Source organism: Haemorhous mexicanus, chromosome 15, assembly GCF_027477595.1.
Source record: "Haemorhous mexicanus isolate bHaeMex1 chromosome 15, bHaeMex1.pri, whole genome shotgun sequence".
Taxonomy (NCBI): Eukaryota; Metazoa; Chordata; class Aves; order Passeriformes; family Fringillidae; genus Haemorhous; species Haemorhous mexicanus.
In genome coordinates, this window is record NC_082355.1 from 16,972,563 (window position 1) to 16,998,297 (window position 25,735).

A 25,735-nucleotide genomic window follows, 5' to 3' on the forward strand; every position below is an offset into this window, starting at 1 on the left:
CAAGGCTGGGGCTTCAGAGCTGGATCTTCCCAGAGTGCAGGGGGTTGCTGACAGGACAGGGGCAGGGGGCACCCAGCAGCACCACCTTCCACTGCCACTTTGATTTGATTTTAGTTTGACAACCCAAAACACCGGAACACCAGCCCGGGTGGGCTCCCCGTGCTGCACAGGGTAAGTGATGGATCCGGGCTGTGACATCAATCAGACCTTTACGAGTCCCCAGCAGCTGCAAATCAATAAGTGCCAGCAATAATTACCCATTTTGTCTTTCTCTTTATTAATATTTAGACGTTTTTAATCTTTTCTCTCTAAACATGACGTTTCCCTGCTGTGGGTGTCCTTCAGAGGGAGCTGCCAGGAAAGCTCCTGTTCCCCTAATTAAAGGCTTTGTGCTGGATGGAGCTGCTCGCTGAGCAGGAATGACACAGCCACCAAAACTGGGGACGACTCTGCTGCCTCAGCCTGGGCGGGTGACACTGGCTGATGTACCCAGGAGGAGGGTGCAGCCTCTCTTGGGTGTCACAGTGCAGATCTTGTGATGGTCTCCAGATCTTGGTGGGGGTGACCACAACCCACAGATGTCATTTAAAGAGGTCATGGAATGGTTTTGGTTGAAAAGGACCTCCAATCCACCTCAATGCCACTCCCTGCCATGGCAGGGACACCTTCCACTGTCCCAGGCTGCTCCAAGCCCCATCCAGCCTGGCCTTGGGCACTGCCAGGGATCCAGGGGCAGCCACAGCTGCTCTGGGCACCCTGTGCCAGGGCCTGCCCACCCTTGCAGAGAGGATTTCTTAATTAGGAGAAGTCCCTAGAGGTGATTATCTCCTCAGGGGTGCTGTTAGGGACGTACACGCTGCAAACAAAGCCCTCTTTTGACATGGAAAGGGGAGCAGGACTCAACAGTTTTCAATGGAAATGACAGCCCTTATCTCCTGTAACACGGGTGTGAGAGAGCTGATAATGCCCTATCAGCCCTGGAAAACAAATGGGAACAAATTCGAAACAGAAAACAACCCTCCCAAAAAGTAATATAAATTATGGTTTTTGTGGAGACAAAAAGTTTCCAGCAAGTCCAGCTTTAAAGCAAAAGAAAGGCTGGAAATAAGTGAGAGGAGGGATCCTGAAGCATCAGGCACATCGGGAATACCTCCAGCTCCTGGAGGAACAGGTAAAGCCCATCTCTTGTCCAGCTGTGCCCACAGGGATCTGTGCCAGGGATCTGAGGGCAGACACAGACCTGGCTTTTCCAGCGTGGGAGAGGTGGAAGCTGTATCCTGACTTCTGAGGCTCTCCAGCAGAATAAATCCTCGGGGGGATCTCAGAGGCTGCTTCCTCCCCAGGGAGAGACTGGGACTGCAGAGATCCCGGTGCCTCCAGCAGCAGAAACCCCAGGGCTGAACAGGGACCGTGCTCTGACAGCCCCAGGAGCCTGCAGGGCTCCGGTTTCACCTCTCCCGATCCCTCTGTGCCACCTCAACAAGATTCTCCCCAGGGTGACAGAGCCTCTCAGCATCACCCCACTGAGGGTGACAGTGCCAACCCCACCATTGCTCCCTGCTTGGGACAGCACTCAGGGATGGGGACAGAGAGATGACCACAGTGAGGGTGACCACAGTGGGGGTGACCTCAGTGAGGGTGACCACAGTGGGGGTGACCACAGTGGGGGTGACCTCAGGACTCCCCATCCCTTTGCACAGAGATGCTGCAGGCTCTGCCCAGAGTCATGAGAGGTTCCCCTCTGGTGCCAGCACCTCCTGATGTTCAGCCAGCTGTGATGTGCCGTTATCACCTCTTGCCTCTGCTGTGTCACCGCTCTTCTCTCACCCACTGGGGACAGGACACGTGTCCCCTGTCACTGGCTCCACCCAACACGGGATCAGGAGCTGCATCCTCTGCCCTCCTCTGCTCTGGCTGTTTGCCCGAGGGGCTGGGGAGGCTGGCAGGGGCAGGACCGTGTTCCAGCCCCCCAGGGTGGGAAAAGAGGCTGTGGCATGAGGCAAAGAGCAGCTGGAAGCTCCTCTGTGAGATATAAACAGTATAACGAGGACACTGTGAGTGTGGAAACATCTTTCACTGGAAAACAATTCCAGATGATGCAACTTCCAGCTACTGCCAGGGGACTAAGCAGAGCCCCAGAGCTCCCCAGCTGGGGCAAGGACCAAGGCAGCTCTGCTGGCCACTCCCAGGCAGTGTGGGACAGGTAAAACCAGGGCAGGTGAAACCAGAAGAGATGCTAAAGCTGTCCCACGCAGGCTGAGCCAGCCCCAGAGCCCAGGCTGGGACCCAGCTCCTGCCTGGGGACAGTGACACCCTGAGCTGGACTTCTGGGGGCTGAAGATGGGTCTTGAACCTCCTGGATGAGCGTTCTTGGGGCCACACACGGGTCTGGGGAGGTGCAGCCTCTGCGTGTGGGCAGCAGCGAGTCCTGGGATACCCGAACATCCCACCCCAGCTTTTCCAGTGGGACACGTCCCTCGAGCCCTGCCTGGCTGGCCCCGGGCCGTGTCACAGGTAGGTGATCTCGATGACATTGGGCTCAGCACTCCCGTGGGGAAGGTGGTGGTTGCAGGAGCAGTGGCAGGTCACTCCAGCTGAGCCCATCTTGCCGTGGGCATCCAGGTGCCTCCAGTGGGTGAGGAGCACGCTGTCCATGTGCTGGGCCATGGGCTCGTGGTGCAGCGTGACCTGCACCGTGCGCAGCTGGGGGCCGTAGTGCACCAGCAGCACGATGAGCACGGCCAGCAGCACGAAGAGCACCACGATCACCGAGATCACCGGCAGCGCGTCCGATTTCTTGGTCACGCTCTTGACGATGGAGACGGGGGTGAAGGCGGCCACGTCCTGGGGCTCGGGCTGTCTCAGCTGGCTGCCGGCCACCGAGGCGTTCATGGCTCAGCGGGGTGACCTGGCACGGGGACAGGGCGGTGACCACCGAGCTGAGCCCGTCCCTGTCCTCATGTCCTGCCCTCGAGCCCGCAGCTCCTGCTGCACGTGCAGCTGCCAGGGAATAGGACGATCCCCGAGTGGCCTTTCCCTCGGGCTCGCAGCACAGGGGAAGTTTTGGTGGTGAAGTCTGGGGCTCGCAGGATAAGGCAGTCCCTGCATCTCCCTGTCCTGGGCGCCTTGGACACTACACCTGGCTCTTGTGGGGAGCCCTCTGCCCTCCCCTCTCCACCCCCGGCCCCACGGTGCTGATCCAAGACCAAACCCCACGGGGACCTCCCAGGGGGACCCAACGCCGTCAGTCGTCCCTCGCCAGACACAAGATCCCGTGGAGCCAGCACGGGTGGGAGCGGGGGGCAATGGGAAAGGAAGGAGGGAGAGCCCTGCCAGCCCCACGGGGTACCTGGGCGTCCCTGCTGCCTGGGAATCATCATCTCCGGCGGCGGGGCTGGGAAGCTGCCGGCGGGGCGAGCAGGACGAGCTGCGGGCTGGTTCTCCGGTGAAGGTGCAGCCGGCCTCACCTCGGAAGTTGCCACGTCACGGCCCGGCCCCGCCGCCGCCGGGACTCCCCGGGGCGCACGGGGAGCGCCCGCTCATCCCGCGGGCAGCGCTGCTCCCGTCCTGCCGCTGCCACATCAGCGCTGCCGCCCTGCGACCCTCCTGTCCCCCGCGGCGGGACAAGGGCCCCTTTGTCTGGGGAGAAGCACCCTCCCTTCCCCCTTCGGCTGCAGGAAACCTGCCTGCTGCCGCCGGCGGGGCGTGAAAATTGAATGTGGTGAAGGAATGGGTGTAAAGAATCCCCTTGGGCATGTGAGCTGTTTGCACAGCCCGGCACACCCACGCTGTGCTCCGGGCTGGAAGGGTCCTGTCCCCAGGGATGGCAGAGCCCCGGGGATGATGGTCCCTGCCGGGGGTCCCACTGCTGCAGAATTTGCCCATTTGCCAGCACGGCTGTGGGGTGAGTCCATGGGGAGCTCTGGATGCTTTGGGCCTCCAGTTCAATGGTTGGACTCAATGATTTTGGAGGCTTTTCCAACCGAAAAGATTGTGTGAGCTGCTGGGGGTCACAGGCAGGAGCCAGAGCCAGGTCAGGGCTGGCACATCCCTCCCCTCACACGTGTCACCACCCTGCACACAGGTACATCCCCCTGGCCCAGAGGTGCTGTGTGTCCCAGCCTCTGCCCCAGCAGTGACCTTGAGCACATCTCAGAGCAGAAAACACGGATCCCTCAGCGTTTCAGCCATTACAACAGGCATCTTCCCATCCTTCCACCCCAAAACACCACTGCTCTTACCTGCAGGCTCTCAGCAGACAGGCTGGGGTGAATATTTGGGCTCAGTCCTTCCTGCACGTGGGGAGGACACGGTGGGAAATGCCTTTTCCCGTCCAGCCAAGCATCCAGAAGAGATTCAACTGCGTGTGAGCTTCTGGGTATTTGCACTCATTTCAGGATTCAGTAAAACCTTAATCTACAGCATAATCTCTGAGAGTCACATCTGTGCAAGGCACAAAAGGATGGGGGGGGGCTGCTGGCAGGGGGTTTGTCCCAGCCAGGCTGCTGTGGAGGCCTCCAGCCTTGGGCCTGGTGGTTTTCTGGGGGGCTGGAGGGGTTGGAAGAGACCCACAGAAAGTGAGGAGCTGTGCCATGCACGGGAGAGGATTCCCTCCAGTGCTGCTGCTGTCTGCCAGCTATGGGAACCAGAATCATGCTGGCAACACAGGACACCCTTGATGCTCTCCATGAAGTGAAGGAGAATCTCCCTGGCCTTTGGCTGAGGCTCTGTGGCTTTTGGGGGCTGTGGGAGGGGGCTGGAGCAGCCCCTCAGACCAGCAGACAGAATCCTCTGGCTTTGCATCCTGCACACTACACAGACCCCCGAGAAGGACACAGGAGCCTTTCCGAGGTGAGGACACTAAAATGCTTCTCCTCCTGCAAACACCACTGACATCCAGCACAGGATAAACCAGAACTTCAAGGGGTTCTCACTGTGGCAGGCAGGATCTGCACGGAGCAGCACAACCAAGGTCAGGGCCAAGAAACCAAATGCCCGAGCCCTTCGGGCTGGATGGGGGCAGAACCAGCCCAGTTTTCCAGTTCTTGCCCTTCTCCAGGAACTGGGAACGGGGTAGGTCCAAGCCCAGCATGTGCTGTTTGTCCTGCAAGGTGCTGCTTGAAGAGGAGCATCCCAAAATCACCATGGCAAGGCCACTATCCCAAGGCCACCATCCCAAAGCTGGCATGTCCCAGCTCCCAGACTCGCTGGAGCTGCCCAGGGAGGCACAGGGTACAGGGCAGGCCCAGCTGCTGAGCCACCCTGGCCCCACAAGGAGCAGTTATCCCTAAATTCCTCACAGATGTGTTAGAACCCCCCTCTCAGGCGGCGGGGAGGCTCCTACAGCAGCTCTTACCCCAGGGAGGCTGATGTGGGGGATGGGACCCGGGGCACATCGCAGCACACACCAAACACCTCCCAAAAAGCCCCGGCACCGTACGGGCACCGCTGGGCCCGGAGCAGGGCATCCCTCCGAGCGGGAGCCGAGCCCCGGCAAAGCCCGGCGAGGTTTCCTCTGCCGCCGGTGAGCGATGGCTCACATCCTCCCCGGCCATAATGGGCTGAAAAACACAGTTCCCCTGTGGATTGAGCCCGTTTCCTCCTATTCTTTAACAGGAAGCTGTGGAGAGTCAGCCCAGGCAGGCGAATCGCTGCTGGCGGTCCCTCCCGGGATGGCCAGAGCTCCGCCAGGCACAGAGCAGCGCGGAGATGCCGCTCCCGTCCCTCCGTGCTCTGCTCTGGCTCCTCCTGCTGCTCCCAGGTGAGCTGCTCCGCACCCGGGGAGCACCAGGCTCGGACAGGGGGATTTGGGGGGCCCGGCTTTACGGGGGGCTCCAAAGACAACGGGGCAGAGGCTGGGAGCTGCCACTGGAAAGCTCAGCCTTGCAGCTCAGGGGTGGCAGCAGCCGGGCTGCTGGGGAAATCGTGGCTTTGTCAGGTTTACAGGGTTTGTTTGGCACTGCTGGAACACAAAGATTTGTTTGCAGCTTAATGAAAGGAGTGCTTCTGCTGAGGCGTTTGGAGTAAGTGACTTTTGTCAAGTAAGAGTCAAGGTGGAACGTTTCAAGGTACAGGGCATTGTTTTCCTCAAAAATACTTTTTGTGCACTTTTTGCTCTCATTAGTATCAATACAAAGCCCACGTGCAAGGCTCGTGCAGAGCACATCTCGTCCTTGCTATAATAATTCTGCTGCTTTGGGGTAATTATTCTTTGACTTCTCTTTCCCATCTGAGTCGAGGTGTGGGATGAAGGAGCTGGTTTCCTGCTCTAAAGGATGACAGGTTGCTTTTCCCTGCATTGTCAGGCCCCTCTTCCCTTGCTGACAGCTGGAGTAGCTGGGAGCTGGAATACATTCAAAGGAATATGAAATAATGTGTCTCCAACTCGAGGTTTTATCATTAAACCATAGGAGCTGCCTCGGGTTACAGCCACAGTGCTGGTAATAATGGGATTTTTAAAAGGCAGAGAATCATAGAATGGTTTGTGTTGGAAAGGAAAGATCATCTCGTTCTGCAGAATATAGAAAGCAATTCGGTTTGTAGCTGTATAACTCCGAGAAATAAGAGCACATGGACTGGAAATTTTCTCTCTTCATTAGAGGCCAACACTGCTGCCTTCAGCAGAGGGGGGATTCGTGCCTGGGATCAGAGCAAGGATCACACCAAGGGGCTCTGAGCACCTTGGCCACCCTGTGACACTCCTTAATGCCCACCCAGAATGTTGCTTTTCCTTTTAAAACTGCTTGGAAGGGCTTTTATGGGACAGCAATGGCACAGAGGGTGCCAGGCCCCTTCCTCGGCTGGGCTGCACCACGCCAAGGTCCATGGAGTGGGAATCCCAGAATTCTAGAATTCCAGCTCCCAGGAGCACCTAGTGCAGCAGCACAGGTGGAAGGGATGCCACCCCCCATCATTCAGTCTCGACAGCATCACTCTGTCCTCTCAAAGCCACCTGTCTAAAATCAGGGGCAGGGACCATCCCCCTGCATGGTCACAGCACTGTCACACCTCTCCCACCAAACCAGCCTTCCCTGGAATGTCCTGCCTCCCTCTTCTGCGCTGATCCAACAGCCCCAAAACAGCTTTTTGATTTCATTTTTAATTCTACAGCAAGGCCCAAAGGTGGTGCAGCCCCTGGGGAAGCTTCTGCACAAGGCAAAGCAGCAGTTTAGGAGAGGGGCAGTCAGGCTCCAGGGTGCCACTGGTTTCCCGGCACACCAGCAGCTGGAAAAGGGAATTAGGGGCCCTGGAACAAGGCTCCCTCCTTTGGGGGAGGTGGGTGTAACCTTGAGGAGACACAGAATCAGCTCAGGCTGGACACTAACACCTGCCTGGTCCCACACAGGCCTTTCTCGCTTTTGCTTGGTGCAAATCCAGTATTTTATTAATTTATAATTTCCTAAATTAAATTTCTCCATTCTCATGGTTATTTCTGAAGGGAGGTTCAAATAAGGGAAGTTCAAACTGTTATTTTGTAATTGCTGAATTGGGAAGGTCTGGCACATTTCCAGTTTGGTTTTCCTCCCCCTAGAAACACTTAGCAGAAAATTTGTCCAAACAAACCTCTTCCTATAGACCCTTTCCATTACAATGGGCAGGCATTTTCCAGACAAAAGATTTCCACTGCAAAAATTCCTCCTCAAAGCTGATGAAAACCCAGCAGGATTTCCCACTGTTGTTGTTCCATCCACTGCTCTCCTTATCTGTGCCACAGCCTGTGGATGGATAATGCCATGAGAAATGTGGTATTTCAAAAGCAGACGTGTGTTTTGAGATATATTTTTGATATAATCCAAAAGATGAGGCGCAGCTATAGGACAGGCACCCGGATTCCAGACTTGCATCCTCAAACCAGAGCATCCTAAAGCAGATTTCTCAGCCAAGGGCGAGGCCAGCCCAGCCCTGAGGTGCTGAACAAGGAAGAGAGAGCAGGAGGTGGTTTGGAGAAATGTTTGCTCACACAACAAACTGCTCCCTTCGGTAACACAAAACCCCTCGGTGACTCTGCAGCTCTGACTGCAGCAGTTTCCAGGAATTCTGTCCCATTTACAATAGGTGAGTCAACAACAGGTGTCCTTGCAGGAGGTGGTGCTGGTGCCCCAAAGCCAGGAACGTTCCTGCTGGGAAGCCAGGCTGGAGAAGGGACCCGGGGCTTCTGCAGCACCAGCAACATCCCAGCTGGGAGCTCTACTGGCCCCAGTTCCCAGAGGAGCCCACCCAGCATGACCCAACCACCTCAACAGGGAGAAGCTCCCATCTGAGTCCAGAGCAGGCACCAGGATGGTCAGAGGGCTGGAGCCCCTCTGCCATGGAGCCAGGCTGGGAGAGCTGGGGGTGCTCACCTGGACAAAAGAAGGCTCCAGGGAGAGCTCAGAGCCCCTTCCAGGGCCTAAAGGTGCTCCAGGAGAGCTGCAGAGGGACTGGGGACAAGGGATGGAGGGGCAGGACAAGGGGGAATGTCCTTAAGCTGAAGGAGGGCAGCTCTTCAGGTGGGGTCTCACTCAAGCAGGGCAGAGGGGCAGGATCCCCCCTGCCCTGCTGCCCACACTGTGGGGATATGAGATGTGGGCATCCATGAAGAGTTAGGAAATGTGGGAGCAAAACCTGGGTCATTCACCCAAAATCTGGACTCAGAGGAATTGTCAGGCCAAGATGCTTTACCTGGCCTGTGGCTGTTGCTTCTGTGAGACTGGAACCTCTTCCAGGCAGGGTTATCCTTCAAGTGCTCCCCTGGCACTCAAGCCAGGACACTCAAGAAAAGCAGGTGGAAAGAACAGGAATGATGAATTATTATTCTTCTCTCTCAACAATGTCTGTCCTACTCCATAGCATTTCTAAGTCAGCATTTATCATCTCAAAGTTTTCATGCAGATGCATACTATGTAAACCTTTCATCAAGCTTTGAAAATTCTCTACAAATCCATTTCCCACAAAATCCCTTAGCCACCAGCCCCTTTCACACCTTGTCTCCTGAACCAGTCCCAGCAGATCACATTCCTGCTTGGTGGTTCATAAACACCACAGAGCAGCACTCAAATAAACCTGGGGAATCTCAGAATTACTGGAAAGAATAATCAGTTTGGGAAGAAACTTGGAAAATGTCCTCTGTAAAGTGCTTTGAGCTCTGCTAAAAAGTAATATTATTAAAAAACTGTAGGTAGGCAAAAAGCACAGGCTGGGCTCTGGCTCCCATCAAGCCTGGATTGGTGGTGCCCCCATTTTTCATTTGCCCTGGGCATGGAGTGATTTCCCCTCCAAAATCCCAGACCCAGCTCCAAACCTGAGAAGCAGCAGGGACAGGAGAAGGACAGGACCCACATCACCAGGAGCAAACCCAGAGCTCTAAAATAAGCAGGGCAGGGGGAAACTGGAACCAGTGAGCAGCTGGGAGGGTGATGGAGCAGCAGCCTGGTGGAGCAGCCAAGAGAAAAGCCAGGCTGCTCTTCCTTCCCTTCACAGGGAAAAGCCAGCCCTGGGCAGCACAGGGGTGCAGCAGAGCTGCTCTGTGCTCGCAGCTTCCCCACATTGTTTGTCTCCCGGGTTGTTTCTACATCCAAGTGGGTTTTAATTGCCTCCCACTAAGATCTGCTTCCAGACTGGCTCACCAGAGAGGAGCAGGGAATGTGGTGCTTGGAGAGGATGCCCAGGCCCAGCCCTTGAGGACGGGCAGAGGAAGGCAACAATTAATTTTAATTGCTGATGAGATCCGGGATTAATTCCCGGCTCTCTAAACTTTCCATACCACTTTGACTGAGTCATTACAATTCAGAACAACTTGGCAGCCAGTTGCCAACCCCCCCATGCCATTTGGGAATTAGGCACTTGAACACTTCTGTCGATCTGGCCCTGATTTGGGCTGTCAGTTATCCACTCTGCAGAACAACACTTTCCTCTCTCTCCTCCACAATTCCCACCCCACCTGTTCTGCTGTGAGACCCTCAAGGCAGAGACACCTTATTTAGGCACTCAATAAAACAGGACCTAGGCTATGGCAGGACTCTCTGCTTTCCAGTTTTCCTAAAAGAGGATTTTTTTCCATGTGGAAGTCCTAAGAACTGGGTGTTGCTCACTGCTGCTGTGTTTCACCCAGGAAACAGCTGCACCTGTGTTAAGTGGTTGGGATTTTTTGTTGTTGGTGGTGGTGGTGGTGTTTTTTTTTTTTTTTTTTGGGTCATCTGACAGAAGTGACAAGAGCTGAGTTTCAAAGCCTATTTTTAGCTTGCTGGATCTCTTTCCTGAAAGTGTTTTCAAGCACAGGGTGACACAAAGGTGCAGCCCTGCCCTGTGGGCTCTGCAGGTGGGACATTCCCCAAAACTGCCAGGAAGGGATGAGTCCAGGGTTCCTTGACACTGGGAATAGATGCTCCCTCTCCATCAGCAGTTCTGAGTGGACAGGAGCAGTCCCTGTGACTCCACACCAGTGCCAGAGTCCCTCCCCAGTGACTCCAACCCTCCATGAACACAGGCTGGACACCACAATCCTGTCTTGAGCCTGATCTAAACCCTGCTGAAACCTTTCCAACAGCTGGCTCAGGTCTCTATAGGAAGCCCTGGAAAAGTTTGGGGATTTAAAGTCGTTCCTCTCTTTGGTCAGCAGCTAGAAAAAACCATGCTTTAAATATCTACAATTGCCAAAAACAATACCAAAGCAGAAATACCTAAAATTCACCTGCCTTTTGGTTGACTGGTTGACATCACCCTCTTTGTGCTGAGGAGGAGTGGGGTGAGCTGTTGGCTTTGGGAATATCTCAGCTACCATGAGAGAAGGCTCCAGGTCAGTTTAGACACACCTAGCCCCACAGGAAAACAACTGCCAAGAACAGAAATCCAAAATTCTCCTGTTTTGGAAAAATTACCAGGAAAGCAGCGAGCGCCGAGAACGAAGTGCAGCTGCAGCCCCGACGTGCTCCTGTGCAGCCCTGCAGCTCCCGTGGCTAACTGGGACTTTGCCATGACAGCACGAGCACAAAGCCATGTTTCCCATGGTAAATCCCTCAGCCAGCTCCCAGTCTCCACCCAGGACTGCACAATCCAGCTGTAAATCCTTTGCACCCAAACACGCAACGAGCTCCTTGGCAGTGCTTGTCCTTGTGGAGGGGCTTTGATGTTTACTGCAATTCCAGCTGTGTCAGCCGTGTCCTGATTATTGCTGGGAGCTGATTCTGCAGCCAGGGCTCTCTGTGCTGGCAGCAGCCCTGGGAGGGAATGGTTTCCAGCTCCAGGGTCCCCCGGGATATCTGCAGGGAGCTGTGACACGTGGCGCCTTGTGTTCACCCCGTCCTGCTGCCCAGCCCCACAGTGGGAGCTCGGGCTCATCCTGCCTTGCACAGATCCATCCTGCTCCTGTGGAACCAGGGATGCTGAGCACCCTGCCCAAAAGAAAACACCCAATAGAACAGAGCTCTTGCTTATTTGAGTTGGCAGGGAAGGCACAACAAGCAGCAGTGGCCAGAAGTCGGAGCCAGGCCGGCTGCACTTTGAAATGAAGTGTGGATGTGTTTAGAGAAGGCTGGGCCATTTATTCCGGAGCAGAATGCCAGAAGGGATCTCCAGCCCTCAGCCTCTCCAGAGCAGGGCAAGCATCAGCCCAGCCACAGGAACTCTGGGAACTGAGCAGTGGGAAAAAAACTGCTTTTTCATCTTTTTTACAATAACCACAAGGTTTAGGTTTGCAAACAGAGAACTTCAGAAGGTCTCCAGTGTGACCCTCAGTGGCAGGATGAGCTGCAGTGATGAAAGTGTTGAGTACAATAATTTCCTCCTGTCTAAGGGATGCTGGAGCTGGCCCATGGATGGCCCCATCAAGGGATGGCAGAGCAGGGCAATGTTACCTCCCTGGCCCTGAGCTTCCTCCCATCCCCAGGGGCTCTGTTCAAGCTCTCAGATTTCTCCTAATCTGCACCAAAAAAGGTGGAATAAATGTCCAGCTGAGCACCTTCATTTTCCCTTTCCCTTGGGCAAAGGCTGAGTGCAGACAGCAGCTCTTTCTCCAGCAATTCTGGGTGCTTCCACCATGACCATGAAAAAGTACCTGGGAGCATTTCCATAAGTGTGCCACAGCTACTCCTCCCCTCAGGAAAACATGACAATGGGTCCTGCAAGGGAATTTTGGAGAAAGAGGAGCTGTGTGAGTCTGGCAGCTGCTGGAGGATATTGACCCCCAGAACAATCTCAGCACTTTATTTTTTGTTCTGAAAGTAGAGAGTATCTTAAGGCATTTGCAAACCAATGTCCAGAATCATCCTCCTTCCTCAAAAGAAGCATCTCTACCTCTTGAGGAAGGGCAAACATGTGCCTAAAACATTCCTTTTTTCCCATTATAATAATTGATTTAGTAAGTGATGGTATAGCTGCCCATAACCCTGTCTCTTACTGCCCTGATGCCTTGTTCAGGCTGGCCTAGAGCAGAGACCAGACAGAGCTAAAGAATAAAGAAGGGATTTATTAGCAGGCCCCAATGGATCCACCTTGGGCAGCACCAGAGCCCAGCCAGGGCTGCACCCAAGATGAACAAAAATGGGCACAAAATGCATGGCCAGGCACGGGGCCTCTCACTTTGATCAGCTCTGCTCCATTTGCATCTTGGTGTTCATTGTCCAATTCCAGCTCCAGCCCAGGCAGTCCCATCCTTGTTTTTCTCTCTCCAGCCCACGGGGTTTGTGCTCTTGGGCTGAGATTTGGATCATTTGTCCTTGGTCCCCAGCTGGAGCAGGAATTGTTTTGTCTCCCTGCTCTGTGAGGAGAGCTCACCATCCCCTGATATGAAGCCCAGACCCACACACTAAAGCAGCACAGGGCAGTCAGATTCAGCTGAAACCTGAGGTATCACCCTGATCCTCCTATAAGTTGCTCTTCAAAACCCCCAGGGAAGGATATCCCATAAATTCTCCAACTCAATCACTCCCAGCACCTCACCAGCCCTATGCTAAGGCAGGCTCCTCTTTCCCAGCCTCCCTTTTCCTTGCTGCACAAAAAGGTCCTTAGTTCCTGATCTTGCTCCAAATGGAGTTAGAAAATCAACCAGTCCCTTCCCCTGATTAAAGGATTAAAGACCTGATCCTGTCTCCTCTTTCATGGATTGAACAGGACAGTTTTCCCACCCTGCTGCCCAGTAAATTAGAAGAGAAAAACATGGAAAAGGTATGAAAAGTCCAGTCTGATTTTCACAGCCAAGCCATTTCTGGGAATAAACCACGTTTTATTATGTGTTCACCGTGGTTTACACTCTTCCTGTCTGGCTGGGATCATTGTCATAAAGCCTCAGACACAAAAACAATTACAGCTCCAGAGCAATTCCATGAGGAAAATGAGATCAATCAGGAACTTGCTACACCCAGAGGGTGCCGAGGGTGAGCTCTGAGCCAGAACCACGCTCAGTGCTCAGGGTCTCCTTCCAGACACCCCTTCCTGCCCAGCCCCTCAGCCTCCCCAGGCACCAGCAGCTCCCCGTGGACCTCCCCCTGAGGTCACCTACACCACCCCTACAGCTCCTGGCATCAAAGAGTGGCTTGGGCTAGGAGGGACCCTAAAGCTCATCTCATGCCACCCCCTGCCATGCCAGGGACATCTTCCACTAGCACAGAGTGCTCCAATCCCTGTCCAACCTGGCCTTGGACACCCGCAGGGACCCAGGGATGGCAGGGATCCAGTGCCACAGCTTCACTGGACATCCCGTGCCAGAGCCTGCCCACCCTCCCAGGGAGAATTTCCTTCCAGGAGAGCAGGTTCTGGTGGAAATGGGCATTGCTGTGCCCTGGCTGGTGCTGCCCTGGCTGGACCCTCCCCTGCACCCCCTGCAAAGGCACTGCTCCCACCACAGAGCCATGAGGCATCATGAGGGGACAGTGGGCTGGAAGGATTCAACCTTCCCTGCCATCCTTTTCTCCCCAGATCCCTTTTCTCCCATGGGATGTTGGTGAGATGGATCACCAGGACAGTCAGACTCAGCTGCTTTCTGTACCTGTAGTGTCATTTCTGTCATTAAACTTAACCACAGAGAGCACCAGGGTCACCAACAGTAACCATTTGAAAATCCCAATTAGGATGTGCATTCCAGCAATGACAGACTCAAAGTCACCTTCCCAAAGTTAAACCAGCTGGGTTGGATTTGAGCATTTAAAGTGTATTTACATTTTTCAGGTCTTGTCCTAGAGTGTGGAACATTTCTTTCTCCCATTTTCAAGGGCAGTATTTTTAATTGCCAGCTGATCTAACCCTTGGGGTTGGACTAGATGACCTTGAAAGTTCCCCTCCAAACTAAAACACTCTGCTCTGTGACTCCATGAGCACAGAACCCCGGGAGCTGGGGCTGTAACAGGAAAACATCACGGATGCTGAGAGTAGGAAATGTGAGGGATTGAGGCAGGGATGCTTTGTCATGAATCCAAAAGAAAAACAAACAAATAAACCAAAGCCCCCTTTCAGCTGAGGAACTGGGGACCCAGTGAACACCTACAGCCTTGTATGGACCTGCAGGTCCACCCAGCCCTACAGGGAAGGCAGCTCCTGAGGGCTGCAGCTCCCTCCAGACTCAGTTTCCCAGGACACACAGGACTGGAAGGAGAACAGTCCCATCAGCTCCTGGAAGCCTTTACAAACCTCCTCCATCCATTCCTTAAGGTCTCAAGGGAACAAAGTGCCCAGAAGTGTGTCTTACCTGTGAACAGAACACAGGTCACACACCCTGCTGTGCCAGGGCTGGGCTGAGGCAAACAGCTCACAGGGAGGGAATGACCCCATGGATTTCTGTGGCCCCCAAAGGGGAGGAGGACATTTATCCTGGCTGGATAAACTCCACTGCTAATGTACTCTGAGCCTGACAGTTTTACACTCAGTAAAACTTCTTTGCTACTACTTCTTTGCTAATGTTTTTGGGGCAATCCCATAATATTTCCAAGTCATTCTGACTGAAGGTGAGGAAAACCCAAACCCCACAAGGAACAAGAACAGCTGTGTGTTAGTGACCACCACAGATCAGCACCACTCACCCTCTGCTCTTTCCTTTCAGGTTCCACAGCTCCCACAAACTCCTCCACCCCTGCTGGAGCAGGTACCTCTGTGTGTGATGTGCTTTATGTGTCTGTTTGGCTGAGGATGCACGTGGAAATGGGGGGATGCAAATTTGGGGAGAAGCCCCAAATGGGACCCTGATTCCAAACTCCCATCTGTTGAGGGATCTTCTCCCAGGATCCTGCCTCTGCCTGCCCCATCTATCAGCAGTCACCCCCAGACCTCCAGGGGACATGGAGGGCACTGTGCCCCACGGGCTGGCCTGGCTTGGCTCCTTTTTGTCCAGAAGGGAGCAAGGCTGTGTTCCAGGAAGCCTGGGGAAAGCAGAGGGATCCTGCCTGCTCTTTGCTCCCTGTTCCCCAGCTGTGGATCCATGGAGCTGGTCCCTGCAGCCACACCAGGGACAAACCCTCTCCTCAGCATTTCTTGCTCCCCTCACCCTTTCTGCTCTTGTTAGCTACCATGGCCCCTTTCTGGCCCATCCTCCAACCCACCCTGTGGGATCCCAGCAGCCTGGAAATGTCACCTCCGTGCCTCTGCTTGTGTTCCAGGCCCATCCCAATCAACGGCACCCAGCCCTGAAGCCAAGAACCACAGCTCAGGTAATGCTCAGCTGGAGACTGGCTTGGGGACATCCCAGTGGGGAACTGGCCTGACCTCAGTCCAGCTGGGCCACCCCACCCCGTAACTGGGGCTGTGCAGGGGACAGCGGTGATGAGGAAGGAAATTTTGTGGTGTCAGGGCTTCTGATCCTGCCAACTCACCCCACGGGGATCAAGGCACAGGTGTGAGCAAAACCAGGGGCAAAGAAATCACCAAATTGAATAGGGAGAATGAGGTGATCATAGAGTGGAATCCCAGAATGGTTTGGGTTGGAAGAGACCTTAAAGCTCATCCCATTCCCCGTGGGCAGGGACATCTTCCACTAACCCAGGCTGCTCCAAGCCCTGACAAGCTGGCTGATCTTTAAGATCCCTTCCAACACAAGCCCTCCTATAATTTTTGACATGTATAGAAAACCAATTACACAAGAAATTATTTCTCCAGCTCCATGTCTCTAAGTGTCCACTTGAATCTTTGGAGACAGATCTCTTCCTGCTATGTTTCAGGGGGGAAAAAAAATCTAAGCATAGCTACCCTTCCAGAATGACCCAAAAATATCAAGGAATAAGATCTCAAAAAGATCTCTGCTTCTGCTTCCAAGCCTTGAAAAAAAAAAAAAAAAAAAAAAAAAAAAAAAAGAGAGATACTTAAACTTAATCCTAAATTCTAATATTTCACTGAAACATTTGGACAAAGGGGAAAAAAACCCCACCAACAAACCTTGAAACCATTTCACCATTTTCTCAATTTATTGTGAAGCCAAGAGCAGTCGAGACAAGGAAGTTTACTATAAATTCCCAGCTGGTGATCCACTGTTCCTTGCAGAGAGATTATTGAAAGCTTTCCCCCTCACATCTTGCTCTGGATCTGGGGCAGTTTGGAGCAAGCTGAGGCAGAGGACGGAGCCTCCAGACCACTTCAAGAGCTGAATTATTTGTGCTTGGAGACTCTCAGTGAAATGAAAGGTGGAAGTTGGCATTTCAGAGCACAAGGAAATGATCACGTGGTGCCAGGCAGCTCCAGGCAGGTCTAGTGTCTGGTGACAAAAACACCTTCATTCTTCCCAGCAGGGAAAGAAGCAGTGGCAAACCCTGACTTTCTCCACGTGTTTGCTGAGCTCTGCCAGCTCAGCATCTCCTCGCAGTGAAAAGAGCAAAAGGAAATTCCAAAGTACAAGAGCTCCTTGACTCTGAGCAGGATGAAGGCTATTTCCATGCTTTCCCTAGCAGATGATTCCTAACTCTCAAGAAATTTGAGGGCTCTGCAATAGCTGTGCCCTCTGCAAGCTGTTTCCGAGCTGAACCTTTTGAAGTAACACCACAATTTCTCTACAGAGCCATCAGTAAAATCAACACCACTGACCAACCTGAGCCTCACCTCTGCAGGTCAAACTACTACAGCCACACCCTCCCCCACCACTACAACAACCACTGAGCGAGGTAAGGATGGAAAACCCAAATATTTCCTGAGGCAGGACCTGTTTGTGCCTCCCTCCTTATCCAAGCCAAACTGCAGGCATCAGAATATTGGGCCTAGTCCACACTGTGGTGGTTATTCAGCAATTCTGCAAATATTGAATTTCTCAGAGGTTTTTTTTCTGAAAGAGCAGCTCATTCCAGATCCCCAGATGGACACAGCCAGGCCAAGCCCATATGAGAAAATCCAGATCATGGTTTATCAAATATTGGAGCAGCTCCAGCCTCCCCAGGCTCCCTCTCCCAAGCTCACACGTCAGGTACACTCTGAGCTGACTCCACATCTGGCTGACTGGGCATCCTAATGTCTGTCTGGAGGGAAAGCAGCATGCAAATAAAGATTTTTACTCCATGGACACCCAGCAGCTCTCCACAGTGGAATCTGTAGTGTCTTCTCAAGTTAATTGTCCTTTCCCACATTTTCTTTATCTAGATGATAAGTCCAGTGGAAACAGAAGCACAGCAGCTCCTTCTCCAGCACATCAAGGTACTTTGTCCTTTTAGCAACTAACAATAAGATCACATAATTTGATGGCAATCAATGGCACAGGTTCTCTAAGCACAAGTCTTTTTTGGGTGGTGAGCCATCCAAAATCACATCTGGTGTCTTTATAAGCAGTGATGAAACATGAGATAAATGCTCTTAACATCCTCTGCTGGGATGAACTTGAGCAGCCAAACAATGGATCTATGTTTAGGAGAGGGGAGCCCTTTTAAAGTCTTTTTAAATAAATATAATTTTGCTTTTGACAGTTTGCTTAACCCAACCTGTAAGTACAAATTAGAGAATTCAGTAAGAGTTTTCTCAGAATAAGGGCAGAATCCAAGTGACTGGAAGACTGAAATCTGACAGCTGAGCTGACTCTCCATTAAAAATTCAGCCCCAAAAATCTGCAATGGTCAAGAAAGTGCTCTGCCTCTCCAAGTACCTCTCAGATCTCCAACACAAGCAAGGTGAGAAAGCTGTGGTCAGCTGTGCCCACACAGATGCCCACCCAGCATGGCTGTGCCCAGCTAAGCCAGGAGCCCTTTGCTCAGAGCAGATTGCTGTCCATTCCAGCCCTGATGTACCACTGAGAAGCTCCACACATCTTTGAATAAAGATGCTGCTGCTTCCAAAAGCCAGGTCTCCCATTGTGTGAGACCCAGCATTTCCCAGGGATGGGGTATCCGTGGCAGGCTCAGCAAACCACAGCTTCAGCCTGTGGCTTGAAGAACAATTTCAGAATTAAACAAAGAATTTGATGACTGGGCAAAAAATTGTATAGCAGCAGACCCTGCTTCTCCAGACTGTTCTGCTCCTTGTGGCTTCTGAAATGGCTACATTTTTATGCCTTTTCCCCTTTTTCTTCTGGCTTTTGACAAAATGCCATTCCAAATCAGGGATGTTTGCTGTGGGACAGAACCTGGGTTCAGCTGCTCCCCAGGCAGTGCCAAGAGCTGTGCACACCTCTCCAGGCACCACATCCCCTTGGCCAGAGCTGCTGCTGGGTGCCTGGGCATGGAAAAGCAGGGAAGAAGATCCTGCTTGACCTACAGATGATCTTGTGAAGCTCTGAAGTATCACTTTGAGTCTCCTGACAGGCCTGTAGCTGCTCATTAAGACTGAGGCAGACACTCTGGCTGTTCAACAACAGCCTGGAGGCAGCAGAGGATGTTTTTCCTCTGTACAAGTAAAACACATGGGCTGGCTTCGCGTTTCCTTGCACAGGCACTGGAAGCAGCTGTCACAAACCAAGCAGCTTCACACAAGCCAGTTTATCCCACTGAGAACTGGAGTCCTTGCTTGGACAATCCTCTGTGCTGCCACAGCTAGACTACATATGCTGTACAAGCTAGCCCAACTCAAAAAGGTTTAATTACTTCTAGATAACCCAGCATAGCAAATCCACTCACTTCAAGTCCAGGGACAAGGCAAACACTCAATCCACACCCACATTGTGCAATATTTTCCCCCCTAATCAGACTTATTTTAAAGTCCCAATGTTTATGACCTACAGCACACCTATAACTTTCCCAGCTCAGTCTTCCAGCGTGGCCTTGCTGTTTCTGCCCCAAACCTGTACCTAGGACTGCAGACCCTAACGAATTCACAAAAGGGTATTTGAATTTTGGTGCCCTAGGTTTCTATTTGTACATGGGAAATGGGACAAAGTATGTTTGGCGGGAAGCTTTTAGTATGGAGGTGGGAGTATTAATTCCAGGTTTCCCCAGACGTCACTGGCATTACTGTGAATCCATTTTCCCCTCCATCAATTCCGTTGGCTCTTGAATGTCACTGGTGGTCGAGGCTCACATTCTCTGTCTTTCTGTGCAGGTCAGGATTCCATGAGGAATGAGAGCACCACAACATCAGCGACTCAAGGTGCTTCCTCCACACAGACAGGTGATTCCTGCTCCATATTTTATATTCCCCTGCACAGCCAGCAGCAAGGCCATCACACAGCTGTCTTCAAGGCAGCATGGACACCAAGGATTTCCTGAGGGGTGATGAACATCCCATCCAGCCCTTGAAAAGCCTGTAAAGCTCTGCAGAAACAGAACTTCAGACCAACTTCTTGAGCCTGGGAACAGCAGGAAAGGTGCCATTATGGCAAAAGGTTGTAAAAGCAGGAAGGCTGGACAAATTCCCTCCTCAAACACAGTGACAGCACTGACTCTGACCTTTCCCCACTGGGGTCCCAGAAGGAAACCCTCTGAGTGCTCTCAGCTTGTCCATAAAAGGGGCCCCACCAAAGCAATGATTCCACACAGGTCTCACTTACTTTGCTCTTAATATTGATGGGCCTGGCCAGGATCCAAACTTGGTCTCTTCAGTGAAGTGCAAGTGAGAGTTAGGGCCTCTAGGATTGCTAGGAATCCTCTTCCTAGCCATGGAAGAATGACTTTTATGTAAAAGTAATTTCTACCTTTCTCCCCTCTATAGGCACCTCAAAACCCATCACCCCAGCACCCAACTCCTCCAGCCAATTGCCTGAGCCCACCCCGACAGACGAGAAATCACCGCTGACGGTGGCAGCTTTTGGTGAGGTCTTGTGCCTGTGCCACCTGGGGGGAGGAGGGGTTCTCTTGCACCAGGCCATGCTGGTTTGGACACCCGACTTCATGAGGCCCTGGCACAGGGTGCCCAGAGCAGCTGTGGCTGCCCCCAGATCCCTGGGAGTGTCCAAGGCCAGGCTGGACACTGGGGCTTGGAGCACCCTGGGACACTGGGAGCTGTCCCTGCCCATGGCAGGGGTGGGATGGGATGGGATGGGATGGGATGGGATGGGATGGGATGGGATGGGATGGGATGGGATGGGATGGGATGGGATGGGATGGGATGGGATGGGATGGGATGGGATAGGATGGGATGGGATGGGCTTTAAGTTCCCTCCCAACCCAAACCATTCCATGATTCTAAGTCCAAGGGATTCTTAGCAGGACAAATTTCCTGTGCAAAGAATTGTTTGATTTATTGAGGCCTGATGTCAGTATCAAATCCACACTTGATTTAAAGTGTCTAAAGATGGTTTATGGGACAGATAACATCACCACAGCTCTAGCTTGTCTCTCCCTGTTACATTACTTATTTATCTGGCTTTACACGCTTTTGGGATAAGATTTACCGACTGTAGCAGGAACATACGGACTCTTATCAATCCCCAGTGTAATCAGCTGACTTCTGCTTTCCTGGCACTGCCTTACCAATTAATTATTTATTGATTAAGTATTCATAGCAGCCCTTTGAGGTTAAAACACAGGAGGATAAAGCTATTTGTTCTAACAACTGTTTGCTTCTTTGCCTATTACGAACCATGCTCACATTAATGAAAGCATTGATTTCCTAGCCAAGTTTTGATGTCAGAGTCTCTCTGCTGCTCAGACAGCTCTTTCCTACATCCCCAGGTGTCATCAGCTTTGTCGTTATCCTGATCGTGGTGGTCATCATCCTGGTCAGTGTGGTCAGCCTCAGGTTCAAGTGCAACCACTCCAAGGACTCGGAAGGTATCTGTCAGGGGAATCTGTGCTTCCCTAATCAACAAGTCTCCAGTTTCCATGTGGATCTGGCAATTCCTAAAAAATGCATTTGAAAAGCTTACACTGTGGTGGGGAGGTTTGGAAGCCAGACTGGAATATGGATTGAGCAGTCAGGAATGCAGTGTGACCTCCTCGCTAGAGCCCCAGCCCAGCCTCATCTGGATGTGGCCTCAAATTTTCTGCAGCTCAAATTCCAAGAGGTGGTCAGCTCTTCCAGCAAAAATCGCGGAGTTTGACACTCCTTTTCCTTAGGAATCCCACTTTCCACGAAGCAGTGCCCAGCAGAGGGCAAGGCTGCTCTGCAGCAAGGCAGAATCCTTCCTAAAGCCCAGCAGGGCCAGCAGGTCCTGCCTGTACGTCCCCTTAGCTGAAGGGTTTTCTCTAATCAACTCCCAAGTTTCCCCCACAGTGTCTCTAATCTCATTCAGAGTTCATTTATACCCCTGCACAAAGTAATTCAGAATAGAGCTGACTTATTTTATGACTTCTTACCTCTACATCACCACCTGCTTTTCTCCCCCCAGACAAACAGAAACCAGGAACCTCCATGGTATCAGAGAGGTAAGGCTGCTCCTGCCACCCACATCTGATTGAGAGTGCCTGTTTTATCCCAGAGCTAATTTTAGCAAGGAAAAGAATCTGCTTTGGTTATTTCAGGTGGAAGGAAGCTTGTTAAAGCATCTTTGAGAGAGTTAGAAAAGCAAAATCAGCTTTGATAACACCTCATCCTCTGATAGAGAGACATAAATAGAAGATCAATATTTAGGGGGCTCATGTCAAAGCTGCACTGAGAGAAGACTCACCACCTTCCCAAAGCAGATTGTCTTCCTTACCTAGCTGGAGCCTTGAGGTCTAAACTCGAGTTTCTGTCTCAAATATCTCCCAAGATGCCCATTACTGTTTCCCAGTGAGAGCAGGACAAAGGAGCCCCAGTTCAGAGACTTTTGGAAGAGAAGCATCAAGCAGAGAATGGTCCATCAGAACCCCATGGTCCATCACTGCTATTCTAGAGGAGAGGCTGAATGCGGGAAAACAGCAGGAAACAAGAGCTGGAAGGGACCAAAACATATTGCTGCTATTTTTCCATCTGATAGTTTCCTAAACCCTGCTTTGGAAAGGGGACCAGGGACTCAGGAAGCAAAGTCTGTGGGTGCCAAATTTGCATCAGCATCAGTGGTCACTAAATACCTTTAACGATTGTATCCAAGGGATCTGAAGCCACTGAGGCAGAACGTGCCAGAAAATAGGACAGTGCCTAAGGCTCCCTGATCCCAAAGTCATCCAGCCTCCACTGGCAAGGAATGCACATCCTAGCCCTCAAGGCAAGAAAAAAAAGGGGAATTCCACCTTCCCAAGCCTTGTAACTCTCTATAGATGGGCCTGAATCAGGACAGCAGCTCAGTGGGTGGTGGAAGCCAAACCTGGTCCCCCACACCAGCCTCGGCCTTGCCTGTTTGTCTCCAGCTCTCTGCAAAGAAATTTTGTCCCTGGAGGTGTCCAAGGAACACCTGGACGTGGCACTCAGTGCTTTGGTCTGCTTGACCAGGGGATGATTACTCAAAGGTTGGATTCAATGATCTTGGAGGTCTTTTCCAACCTCAGTGACTCTGTAATTCTGTGATTCCCTCTTTTGTTTCCCAGAGTAATTAATTATCTCCTTTCCTTGGCAGCTGCTCAGCAGACACGAGCCATAAGGGGAACAGCATCACTCTGATCTCCATGAAGAACATCAACACCAACAACAGCATGAGCTACCCCCCGTCAGAAAAGGTTTCCCTTTTCAGCTTTGCTTTCTAGGGCATCAGCTGAGGATCCTTTCTCTGGCTGGATAAGAGCATAAGGCATAAGAGCATGCCTTGGGGTATTTCTCTGCTCTTTTATTCCTTCAGAAATATGACAAAAACCAGCTGCCACCAAACTTCTAAAGGTCCAAACTGCTTCCAGTGAGCCTGATGAAAAGTTTGAGTGCCCATCTCAGGTTTACCTGGGCTGGCTGAACTCGAGGTGCCAAGTTTACCTCGTGTACACAGGTGACATCACCTGTGGCCAGCTGCAAAGCTGGAGGGGTTTGCCATTAAATGGAGAGGTCTGTGAGAAATCGAGGTCTCACCCTCCAGCCCAGCTTATCCACTCCTGCCCCTCAGGTGGTTGAAGCACATCCCCATCCAGGCTCTCAGGTCCATCCTACATGAGAAATTCTTATCATTTTCACTTGTTTTAAAGCTGGGACTGAGTTTGGGAGAACACATTGCTCTACTGCCTTTGTCAGCCCAGCCAGGCCACTGATGACCACGTTTTGTTCTTTTGGCAGGTGCTATGAAGCCAAGAGCCCAGAGCTTGAAGCTGACACGTGACAACCAGCAGTGGCTTTCTAGGTTCTTTTTATTTTTCCTTCGGGGAAAGAGCAAGGGTGGACTTTATGTATAAATTATTATGTCCTTTCTGATCAGTACATTTACAGTAGTGTCCTACATAGCTTCCCCACCTGGGGCCTAAGGGCTTTCTCCAGTTACAGCCTGCCACACTCAGTGGTTGATATGTAACTCTATTTTTGATATGCCTTCAAACACTCAGATAATTCCAGCAGCAAGAAGCACCAAGGCACCATCCACTCCACTAATAAACCTCTGCCTTAGATGAATGGCCTTTATAGTCTGTGCCAGGCAGTCATGGGCTCGTTAATCAGCATAGCCCCACGTGGAGCCAGACCCGTGCTTGGGAAAGCTGATCCGAAGCTGAAGGCCTGATGGGACTGAAATGCCCAAGTTCTGGGTCAAATCCCAGCATGACTGCTCCAAGCCCCTTATCCCTGGTGCCCTCATTGTCCCCACAGCAGTGGGATGGTCACATCACATCCCCCTACCTCACAGGGTTGTTGTGAGGCCTCGTTAATCCCTGTCTGTAAAGCGTTTGGAGAGCTGTGAATTAAAGGTGCTGCTGAAATGCAAATTGCCATCTCAAACACTTTATTATTATGATTATTATTCATAACAATGGAGCTTCGGGAAGGCAGATCGTTATCTCCCCACGTGCTCAGCTGAAGTGTAAGGAACAAAGTCCCTGCATAGATCAGGGTTTATCTCAGTGTAAAATGAATGGTCACAAGCAAAATGCTGAGCTCCTTCAGCTCCTGGAGTGTGGCAGCTCAAGTTTGCCAGGAGAGCTTCCAAGGGAAATATAGGCTGGATATTAGGAAAAAGTTTTTCACAAAAAGAGTGATAAAGTTCTGGAATGGCCTGCCCAGGGAGGTGGTGGAGTCACCATCCCTGGGTGTGTTTAACAAAGCCTGGATGTGGCACTCAGTGTCATGGTGTCATGGTCTAGCTGAGGTGTTGGGGCTGGGTTGGACTTGGCGATCTTGAAGGTCTCTTCCAACCCAGTGATTCTGTGAATTCTGTGTGACCTTCACCACTGCTTCCCTATAGCTTCCTGAGACCAGGATGAGCAGCATCCCCTTGTGCAATGCAAGAGGCAGCTGTGCTTTGGAGCTGGCAAGGAAATGTTCAGAAAAAAAAAAAAAAAAGCAACATTTTCAAAGCTCCTGGTAAGAGCCAACACACTTTTAACCTCTGACATCTTCACTGGGTAGTTTGATAAGTTGTTTCCTAATAAATTAAGCTTTTCTGATAACATTCATGAAAAGTAAAATGTTGTCACTCAGCCAGGCTCCACCAGACCGATAAATTTCCTTAACACAGAGTCCCAGATAATTCCCCATTAGATGGACCCAGACAGCTCCAGTTCCCAGAGACTTGGGACTCCACACATCAAATAGAACAAGTAGATTTTTAGTGAAAGTAGAAAAGCTTTAACAAATCTCCCTGGACCTCTGAGATTCCAGAGGATCTCACCACTGCTTTAATTTTCCTTCCTTTGACCTCCTTCTTCCCACAGGCCCTTGAAGGTCTTAAAATGAGAGTGGGCAGGCCTGGCACAGGGTGCCCAGAGCAGCTGGGGCTGCCCCTGGATCCCTGGAAGTGTCCAAGGCCAGGCTGGACAATGGGGCTGGGAGCAGCCTGGGACAGTGGGAGGTGTCCCTGCCACGGCAGGTGGGATGAGGGGAAACCACCAACAGCATTGGCAGTGATGGAGGCAACCAGGAAATGTCTTGTAGCGAGGGGCCAGAACAGGACACAGCCCCCGAGGTGCCCCAGCAGTGCCAGCACAGGGGACGGCACTGCCCTTGCTGCCACCCCAGGGCTGGCGCAGCCCAGCAGCCTTTGGCCTCCTGCCCACCTTGGGCTCACATTCAGCTGCTGTCACCGGTGTCCCCAAGGCCTTTCTGAAGCTGTTCCAGAGAGCCCCAAGGAGGGGCCGGGGCTGGGGAAGGCTCTGCAGGGGCCACCCGAGGAGGGCTGAGGGCACTGGGCTGGTTCAGCTGCAGCAGAGGAGCCGAGGGCAGAGCTCAGGGAAGGAGGGAACGGCTGCAGGGGAGCTTTGGGATGGAGATCAGGGACAGGTTCTTCTCCCAGAGGGTGCTGGGCACTGCCCAGGCTGCCCAGGGAATGGGCACGGCCCCGAGGCTGCCAGAGCTCCAGGAGCCTTTGGACACCAGGGATGCACAGGGGGATTGCCGGGGGGTCTGGGCAGGGACAGGGGCTGGACTGGGTGATCCTTTCGGATCTTTT

General features: G+C 52.2%; 2 protein-coding genes across 3 annotated transcripts; one reads left to right on the forward strand and one right to left on the reverse strand.

Moving 5' to 3' along the window:
• Window positions 1-253: 253 nt before the first annotated feature.
• SMIM33 (small integral membrane protein 33) lies at window positions 254-3,687 on the reverse strand. The gene is made up of 2 exons (XM_059859845.1): window positions 3,350-3,687; window positions 254-2,908 (listed from the first exon to the last, which is right to left on the reverse strand). The coding sequence occupies exon 2, from the start codon at window positions 2,890-2,892 to the stop codon at window positions 2,509-2,511; it is 384 nt and encodes a 127-aa protein (XP_059715828.1). The 5' UTR covers window positions 2,893-2,908; window positions 3,350-3,687; the 3' UTR covers window positions 254-2,508.
• Window positions 3,688-5,603: 1,916 nt separating this feature from the next.
• Window positions 5,604-24,056, forward strand: ECSCR (endothelial cell surface expressed chemotaxis and apoptosis regulator). Of its 2 annotated transcripts, XM_059859843.1 has the most exons (11): window positions 5,605-5,761; window positions 15,008-15,049; window positions 15,561-15,611; window positions 16,947-17,051; window positions 17,521-17,574; window positions 19,405-19,473; window positions 20,014-20,112; window positions 20,976-21,074; window positions 21,632-21,668; window positions 22,778-22,877; window positions 23,419-24,056. In XM_059859843.1, the coding sequence occupies exons 1-11, from the start codon at window positions 5,710-5,712 to the stop codon at window positions 23,425-23,427; spliced, it is 717 nt and encodes a 238-aa protein (XP_059715826.1). In that variant the 5' UTR covers window positions 5,605-5,709; the 3' UTR covers window positions 23,428-24,056. The 2 variants fall into 2 exon arrangements, with proteins under 2 accessions (XP_059715827.1, XP_059715826.1); XM_059859844.1 differs by lacking the exon at window positions 17,521-17,574 and having other exon boundaries at window positions 5,604-5,761.
• The last annotated feature ends 1,679 nt before the right edge of the window (window positions 24,057-25,735 follow it).

Bases quoted from the DNA above. Each gene is read 5' to 3' on its own strand.
- SMIM33 (XM_059859845.1), bottom strand. From the start codon at position 2,892: ATGAACGCCTCGGTGGCCGGCAGCCAGCTGAGACAGCCCGAGCCCCAG.
- ECSCR (XM_059859843.1), top strand. From the start codon at position 5,710: ATGCCGCTCCCGTCCCTCCGTGCTCTGCTCTGGCTCCTCCTGCTGCTC. The intron at 17,575-19,404 runs GTACTTTGTCCT...CTTTCTGTGCAG, and splicing joins TCCTTCTCCAGCACATCAAG to GTCAGGATTCCATGAGGAAT. The intron at 21,075-21,631 runs GTATCTGTCAGG...TTCTCCCCCCAG, and splicing joins CCACTCCAAGGACTCGGAAG to ACAAACAGAAACCAGGAACC.